Source organism: Zerene cesonia, unplaced genomic scaffold, assembly GCF_012273895.1.
Source record: "Zerene cesonia ecotype Mississippi unplaced genomic scaffold, Zerene_cesonia_1.1 Zces_u008, whole genome shotgun sequence".
Lineage (NCBI taxonomy): Eukaryota > Metazoa > Arthropoda > Insecta > Lepidoptera > Pieridae > Zerene > Zerene cesonia.
Window position 1 is genome coordinate 395,556 of NW_024045138.1, and position 9,720 is coordinate 405,275.

At 35.6% G+C, this 9,720-nt stretch overlaps 1 protein-coding gene across 1 annotated transcript in view; it reads right to left on the minus strand.

Moving 5' to 3' along the window:
- The window catches only part of LOC119839081 (regulator of G-protein signaling loco), a 65,278-nt gene that overhangs the window by 5,469 nt on the left and 50,089 nt on the right, over positions 1 to 9,720 (minus strand). Inside the window, exons 4-7 of the mRNA XM_038365273.1 lie at positions 3,430 to 3,522; positions 2,872 to 3,053; positions 804 to 996; positions 9 to 137 (exon numbers count right to left, since the gene is read on the minus strand). Coding sequence (XP_038221201.1) covers positions 9 to 137; positions 804 to 996; positions 2,872 to 3,053; positions 3,430 to 3,522 — 597 coding nt within the window. The remainder of the gene's footprint in view (positions 1 to 8; positions 138 to 803; positions 997 to 2,871; positions 3,054 to 3,429; positions 3,523 to 9,720) is intronic.

A 9,720-nucleotide genomic window follows, 5' to 3' on the forward strand; every position in this document is an offset into this window, starting at 1 on the left:
GTGCGTACCTTGGGCGCGGCGTCGTACGGGCAGGGCAGGCCACGCAGGTCGGCGCGCGCGCACTCAGCGTGCACGCCCGAGCGCAGGAAGCGCGGGTAGCTGTCGAACTTCATCACGTTGAATATCTGCTTCTGGGCCTGATGATGAATCACAATGTTTATAGGTTAAAAATTTTTACATTAAATAATCACTCCGAATATTTAAGATGTATCAATATTTCCAAGCGTTCAACGGCAGTCCCTTTACTAATTCAATCATGTTACCTTATATCTCTATTTGACATATATTGTTGAGCTTAAAATTTATAAATCCATAATTCATAATTCGCACAAACATTGTATATAAGTTGTTACTATATAAATAATAAGGGAAGTATATCTCGTTACAAAATACTTACGCAAACAAACATCGATTAAAATAATATATATAAAATTACCGTGTCACAATTTTACATTATATAGTTACCGAACTCCTCCGAAACGGCTGCACCGATTCTTATGACATTTTGTGTGCATATTGGGTAGGTTTGAGAATCGGCCAACATCTATTCCTCATACCCCTAAATGACAAGAGTAAGGCAGAACAGCGTTTGCCTGGTCAGCTAGTAATCTAAAATGTCGAATCTATACCAATATTATAGAAGCTGAAGAGTTTGCTTGTTTGAATGCGCTAATCTCAGGAACCGCTGGTCCGATTTGAAAAATTATCTCAGTATCAGATAGCCCATATATTGAGGACGGCTATAGGCTATATATGTACACTAGTACTCAACAGAACGACAGATAGCAAGACAGCACAGGCACCTGAGCGAACAGGTCGTGCGGCAGCGGGCGCTGGGCGAGGCGCAGCGCCGCGGCGCGCTTGGCGGCCGCGTCCACGTTGATCGGCTCCGGCGCCTTGTCCGCGAGGTGCCGCTGCCAGATCTCGTTGGCGAGTTGCGCGCGCGCCTCCTCGCCGTCCGCGCACGTGCGGTACTGCTCGCACGACCACCAGAACCTAAGCGTTTATTACATTCTTTTTATATTGTATACACGATTTGCTGTTGTCTGTATTAATATCATAAAGCTGAAGAGTTTGTTTGTTTTGTTGAATGCGGATCATCTAAGGAACTCCGATTTGAAAAAATCTTTCAGTGTTAGTTAGGCCATTTATTGAGGAAAGCTCAGACCAACTCAGACTCATCACGCTAAGACCAATACGAGTGGAGCACCAATAAATAATGTTTCAAAATCGGTGGATTCTTTTTTCCTTTTGAGAGCTTCCGCTGCGTGCGCTGCGAGTTAGTGTTAGCCATAAGTAACTATTCCACAAGGAATGAGATGACTCAAAAGTGCCTTTTATTGTATTTTCGTTATTTCTCAGGTGATAAGTGATAGGCTCACCTTTTCTACTAAACGTTTCATCTATGTCATGTATTTTGTGTATTTAATTGTTATATGGTGCGGTACGATGAAATGTTTAATAAATATTATGAATTTGCCCCAGGTTACCTGGATTGAATTTAGATCGAGATGCTGAAAAAATTTTTATCCACTTCCAGAGTGTTATGTAAATACATAATAAATGAAATTCAAATAGATGCAAGAATTTTGTATTGGACTTTTATTCTAAAAGTTATGTCATTGCTCATTTATAATTAGCTTGTTAAAATTGCATGTAAAATTTTAAAACAGTGAAAAGTTACTTTTTTCTGATTAAATTTAGCGAAAGTGAAATTTAATTATCAACTCATTGAAAATACAGTTTAAAATAAATAAAATACATTACCTAGTAATTAAATATGTATTAAGGTGTGTTATTTAAACTTAAACCCACACACAATACAAATAAGACTCACATGAATTGCTTAACTATACAATATTATAAACTAATAATGTAATATTATAGTGAAAGTAAATCCTTATCTCTATCGCTGATTCACGATTGAACCACTGAACCGATTTAGATGAAATTTGGTACAGAGATAGTTCTATACTCGGAACTAACTACATAGGACAGCCTAAGGACTGACTATATTTTCCTTTACAAAGCGGGCGCAATGTTTATAAAAAAACCTATTAACATAAGGGTATATATGAATCTATTATAAGTAATGATTACGTGATGACGTAACTGGTTTATGATGATTGCAGGTAAAACCGTTTAATTCGAATGTCATTCATTAACGAAAACGAGCTGTAGTAAATTCATGGATTATATTCCATTCCTAGGTTACATTAGTCATTGTTCTATGAAAACGTCACATCTCTTGTTTTGTAATATAGCATCTTTGTTTGCCAAAAATCCGAAGAACAAATGAAATATTATTATAACCTTAATGTCTGTGTAAACAAATACTTTTATAGGCACGAGCAGTGACGTCAAAAGAGTAACACAACATTGATTAAAATCGAATTAAAACACGAATTCACCGTGAACCGTTTCGAGTGAGACACGTGTATATAAGTAAAAACTGTGGCTAAGACGCTGACAGTAAATTAAATATAATTCGGCCAAGTACGAGTCGTAATCGCAACACTAGAGGTTCAGCAATTACGTTAGCAAATAAAATTGGTCACCCATCCAACATATGCCCGTGCCAAACGTTGCTTAATCGTTCATTTATTTTTTTTATTATTTGTTGTTATAGCAGCGGAAGTACATCAAGTATATGTCTTTGTATATATTGATTTAGTAGTGGTAAATAAACACTCGTTCTTTCTCTTTAAAGGAACGCGATTTTGAGGGGCTTTTTTTAATAGAGAATTATTCAAGGTGAAGGTTTACACGTATAATAGTATTCATGAGACTTCTCCGACTTTAGCACGTGAGAAGCCGCTGGCAAAAGCTATTAAAGTATCAAATAAATCGAGTAACAATAAGAAGCCTCACCTAATATTTTCAGCGGCAAACTCCTTATCGAGAAAGTGCGCGAACGCCGCAGCCCCCGCGCGGTCCGCCAGCAGGTGCTCGAGCCCCAGCGACCACCGCGCCACCCCGCCCCCGCCGCCGCCGCCCGCGCCCCCACCGCCGCCTGCCTTCACACTCCCCGGGCTTGAACCTTCGCTCATTTGCTGGAATGGGAAATGTTCCCGTTTAATCCCGAATACTTTGGAAGTTGAACACTCTGCGAGAGATTTAAAACGTCTTCAATTTCTAATTATAATATGTACAAGCTTTAAAACAAATGGAAGAATATACGAATAACAGAAATATTTTACACATTTTTCCAAATAATTGTAATAAATATACTTATTATTATAGCAGTTCCGTGACAAATTGAAAGTGTAATTAGTTTTTTCCTAATTATCACATGCCATCACAATGCGACAGTTAGAAACTTAAAACAAATAACAAAAACGAAATAAGATCAAAGTTCGCTTCTCTGCTATTATAGATTAGCATTATAACGGTATAATCATTAAATAATACAGCCGAAGCCGTAGGTACCTTATTATAAATGTTGCGATGTTCGTGGTGCCTGTAGGAGCTACCAGCGCCGCTGCCCGTGGTCCAGCGGCGGAACGGGGAGGACTGCTCGCTCTGTAACAACATCACAACTCTTGTTATTCATTTATTTGTTTTATTCATAATAATTAATTGCACTCACAGTTAAATCAAAACGCATATTGAATTTAATAATAACTTGTAAAAAACGAAAATGAAGATACATAGAAATCAGTTGCTCACAACTATCTCCGGCTACTTGCATCCTGCGACCATTTCAATCGAAACGACCAAGTAAAAGTAAACAAGACAACAAATATATCTTATACACTTGCTGTTTAGTTCACCACACAAGCTATAATTTATAACTAGGTTTAACTTCTCTCAGTGCAACCGGTTGTCTGGAAGAAATCGCTATTTAGCGATAAGACCGCCATTTGTAATAATGTCCCCTAGGATAAGTCTCAATTTGTAATTTTTCCAGAGCAATAAAGTATAATAAATAAATAAACTATGACAATATGAAATGCACTAGCAAATAATTAAAGAAAGACGTTTTAAAGTCATTTCACCAGGTGAAATAATACTGCTAAGTTAACTCGTCATTTTAAAACTTTTTGTATTTACACTCAACGCATTTAATCCTTTACCAACTGCCTCTGTACAATAACATATACATAAAATTCAGCAAATCATGTTTGTTTGTTTGTCACGCTTTAAAAATAGTAAATATGTCAGTCTGTTTGCCGAATGTCCTCGAACGGATACGTCTGACAGCGATGTGTTTGTACGGGAAACCCACATGATCATTTAATGAGACAATTAAGATTTCTTAGATATTATCAAATTATTAAGTTCATTATAATTAATCGCCTGCGTTTGTCTTAATATTGATTCAAGTTTGTTATCTATGCTTATATTTATTTATTTATTGTTATATTATATCGACGCAAAGTTTATGAATTTGACGGTGACGTTGTAGGAAGTCATCTCTGGAACTAGTGAACCGATTTTAAAAATTATTTTACTTTGCCAGGTTATCTGTAAATGACCTATACAAGGGGCCCGAGTGTCATATTTTATTTGGTTTTATTCCAACGGGTCCACACAGGCAGAGCTGCGAAAAACGGCTAGTAGCAAGCATGTATACATATTTTTATTTATAATAAAACAGAGTAGTTTTAGTTAAGGAATCATTTATTATTATAACTCTCCAAAGAGAATTATAAAATAGTTGAAACAATTGCAACAAATTACATGTCCAAAAACCGCGATCACAAGCAGAGCAATATAACAAATCGATATAAATGTATTAGATCATAGATAAGAACGTGGAAATAGCAGAAATATAAAATTTACCTCTACCTCAGCATCAGTCACATACCAAACCACCATTTTCTCTATGTTAGCCTAAACAACACAACACGAAAGCACATGAAGGGATCCTTTAAACAAACACAAAATTTAGAAAAATCTAATTTTAGTTAGACACCACCACACAACGTTTACATGAGACTGCTTCTTCGCAACCAACACTAAACAAATTGCCGAACACCAGCCACCTTGCACATATCAAACTTGTTCATTACATCACCAGCCGAATCAGTAGCAAAGGGACATTCTGCGAATTTCTCCCGAGCGGGACTGTCCGCAGTGACGTCTAAAATCAGACTGCCGTCGAGTCATCACAAATTACAATGACAATCACAACGAACAAACAGCCCCGTTTCCGGCGGAGCGTGGTGCATGCGACGAGGCGCGGCGACTGCCGGCGGAAATATTCAATGAAGCTGGACAATTGGATGGTCAAGGGAAACTATATATTTCACTCGGTCAAGGTGTACAAAATCTTTGAAAATTCTAAAACCTTAAAAGCCTGATACGGAATGCAATGTGCAAAACATTGGAATCTTATTCAAATCTTGCGTAGGTCCTTCGTGTAGATAGTAAATACGGAATTAAATGTTTAACCAATGTCAAAAGCACGTGACCACACTTAAATCGGGATTTCATAAACCACTTCTTTATGTGACTGACAAAAAATTAGCTATAATCGGATTTTAAAAAGGACTTCGCCATTTGGCTTTCATATAGAGTCATCTAGATTGATGATGACTTTAATCTGCCTTCCACATCAACAAAACAAAATGTACAACGTATATCCTCATAAACGTAACGATTATGAAAACCTCTGAAATAGCATTAGATCGACACAAAAATCCAGCTGTTCCCCGGCTAGCCTAACTAAAACATAACAAACACGTAACACATTCAATGGAATTCGAATAATTTATTAAGGAAATGAGATCAAAGATTTGCGAATTAAACGCACACGCATCGAATAAAACGTTAACCGATGATGGCCAATCGTAATTGTAACAAGGCCGAGGTTAAATTAATATAAACAATTGGTAAACGCTCTCAATTGGTTTGGACTGAATCAATAAAGTCTAATAATTGAGACCTACATTTACCACCTATATACTATTACCTGGCGACTGCACTTGCTGACACATTTATAAATAAGGCGTGCATCTGTTGCTTAAAAGTTAAACTTCAGCGTTTCTATTATTTCCTTTCTTTCCAAAATTCATAGCAGGGCCAGCGAGACGAAAAAGAAAATCGCAAACAATCTGACCGTTAAAAGGATATTAGGATAGAGTTTGTATAACTAAATGCTACAAGAAATTTCAACATCCCATTCTTACAGAATATAAAAACGCTGAAACTAGAATTCGTCCTCTGGTGTTACAACTAACCAGTTAACAAGTACGTAGACACGTATATATAGTGAAATCATTTTATAATTAATGGTATTTGGAGCGTTGCAGCAAACACCGGCAAATAACTTGTAACTTACACCACTCACTGACGCTAACAGCTAAATTGAATAATGAATTTTTCACTACATACCTACCCGTCTACATGGCCACACTTAAAAGGATACCATTGTGTTCTGCATTAGGAAACTCCGATATACCAAACGATCGTAGACCATATTCCATTAGAATAGAATTGCAATTGATTTAACAGCGCCGATTGATTTTAAGAGTCAAAACACAGATTAAAAATATACCTTTTTGCATTGTAATAGAATATAAATCGTAAAGCACGGTTTTGCTATTATTTCTCTGTTTGTGGATATGATTAAACCGTAAATGTATTTGAACTTAAATGTGATAATTTGTTAATTTAACTTATAACGAGTATATTATATATCCAAACAGAATACTAATATCTATTAGATTTATTTGTTTTCGCCGGTCTATTCCTCGTACACGCCATAAGCAACAAATTAACAGGATTTATAGGCTATTTTCTTTCTATCCAGGTTCGACGTGTGCAAAGCCGCGGGCCGAGTTCTTATTAATGCCATTTATAAGAAGCCCCACTAATACGTTAAATAACATGTAAAATGTCTTATAAAATTAATTTTAGATCTAAACAGCTTTCGACAGCGAACAAGCGAAATAATACTAAGATTTGTACTACAGAATTCCAGAGGGAAAAAAATCAAGTAATTATACAAAAAAAAATGCAAGATTACAAGCTTACCTTAGAAATTATAATATTCCATGAAACTATCTACACTCCTTCTTCACTTGGGGTATTAAATTGTTCTGAATAAATAACCCAGACCCATCACGTAACAATACTGTAATGTTATAATTTCGATATGTGCAAATTATTCCACGAAACTGTTGCCAATATTTAAGGATTTTTCCTTCTAAATTTGCCTTTTCAACAATAAATTGTTAATTAAAATAGTTGCTTAGTATATATATAATAGTAATAGTTTAGTACTTAGTAATGTATAATAGTTGCTGAGTTGATTATTGATAAATTACTAACAACGTCGAAACTGATCGAAATTTTACATATTTATCGAGGTAAAAGCTAATGAATAAACTTTAATACCTATGCTCTTTAATGAACCAACCACGTCAAACCTCTACGATTTTCCTCTACGCTTTCGAAAATCCGTGTAGTATCTAATGCGCGTAGCACTAATTCGAACATCGTAAGTATATTTGGTGCTGTGTAAAACGAAACTGTAACGCTTAAATTGTAACAGCAGCGGAATATTTTTGTTGTTTATATAAAGATTTAGAATGTATTTATAATAATTGCATGAGTAACTCGAGTTCGGGATGTTTACCCGCCGGCTTTATTTTCAGCTAGTAAGTGTAAGGCCTCGATTTGAGTTTCCAAAATTATGCTAAATGTCGTAAAATTAAAACATTTTTTCTCATACTCACAACGTAATGTTTCAATTTGTCATATTGTTTATTAGTTTGATACAATTCTTCAATTAATTCAATTCTTATAAAATAATTAAACACTGCGCTAAATTTTAACAAATTTTTCCTGCATCATTCGACGTAATTCTTATTATATTTTCCTTACATTACATTCTTGCATTTTCCCTAATAATAACTACTGCCATTAACTACTAAACAAATATTTATGTATGCACATGAATACTCACAAACCACGCGAGCCTCGCATAAAACTTCTCCGTTAGAAGCGTAGGCATTTGTGCTCCGTATCACGCACTTTCACCTTATCGCCAATACACTCGTGTATTAAAGTGTTTACAATCGAAAAACTAAGATTGTCCGGTAGTTCTGAAGCACTCAAACTCATATATTTACAGAGATAATAAAAACACTTATAAACTACGTGTAAAATAAAACAGCATCAATAGTTGTTAAATGAAATTTTCCTTCTAAATTGATCACTTCAAAATAGCACTCAAGCTTAAGTAACATTAATAACGCATTTCTCATAAACTATCTATCCATCTAGCGAAGGTATTTAACACTTTGTTCTAGACCTTTTGCCAATTAAACTCCACTATCGCATTCCGTACTCAACGGCGCGGTCGATAATCAAAAACTGAAGCGTTTAGCTACCTGCTCGGGCATTTTATTTAACGTTTCGCATCTGTTATCAGCGATATCAGCTATGGCACGCGGGATACGCCCACCGCTTCGCTGAAAACCCGATGCGAGTGTGAAAATATATTAGTGCATATTTAGCTTTGTGTGGGTCGACGATCGAAGGGTACAATTAGGTGTATTATGGGCTAATCTATTATCTAATCTGCATATTTTGGTCTCTGTCACCTAAATTAGTTTGGCAATTGACGCTCAGATCATAGGGAAAATGACGCTGTATTTTAAATATTGGATGCCTGTAATTATTCATGTATTGCCCTTATTTTCTGGACGAGAGCTTTACACAGTATGATCTGTATGTTAATCATGGCCAATATTTTGTGCCTTGTTATATTTATTTGTTTATAATCTAAAGAATAATCTCATCTTCTCTGAAATGCTTTAACTATCAACATATTTTATAACACTTAAGTCTATACTAATATTATAATGCTGAAGAGTTTGTTTGTTTGATCGTGCTAATCTCAAAAACGAATGGACACCGATTTGAAAAATTCTTTCCCTGTTGATATTTCCATGATCCCCTGAGGCTATATTTGTGCCATGGTAGAAGGTGGGTCGGTCAACTATTAATTTCATATAACCAGGAAAAAAGAACAGAAATAAATAGGTCAATATGAACGTCAAGTTGGTGAGAACACACATTTCACGACGCGGCTAAGATTAACCTAATCACTAGTCAAATACCACATGCCCTTTCCACACAAAAGGACACCTCGAAGAACAGTCAATGAAAAACGCCATCGTACGTGTTTACCGAAACGCTATTTATATAAAACCTTTCAATCTAAAAATAGCGCGACAATAAAACACAATCGAGAACAATGGGTCACAGATAACGCAAATAGACGAACAGAAATACATCTGTACTAATGCACAGATAAGGTAATAAATGCAGATGTTATCTCGTGGAAAGATACTGTACGTGAATACATAATAGTCTATGCGACATATGCATACGGTAATTACACAACATTAATATATAATAGAAGCTTTTCGTCAGCGGCTTCGCGGTTCCCTTGAATATCCCATCGTAAGTATTCTATGTTACTCTCTAGTTACCATCTCCAGACACAAAAAATCATACCAGTAAATCGCTCCGTTGCTGACTGAAAAAATAGATGAACAAATAAACACACTTTCGCATTTATAATATTCATTGTGAGAGTAACTAGACATCAAAAATCTTTTTGTTAAATATGCTTCGTTGTACATGCTTTCATTTTCAAAAATTTAAATGTGTCCAGTAAAAAAAATAACAATATACTTAGTCTGGCCATAAATACTGTTACACTTAATTATAAAAAAATATTACATTTGAATTTCGAATCTG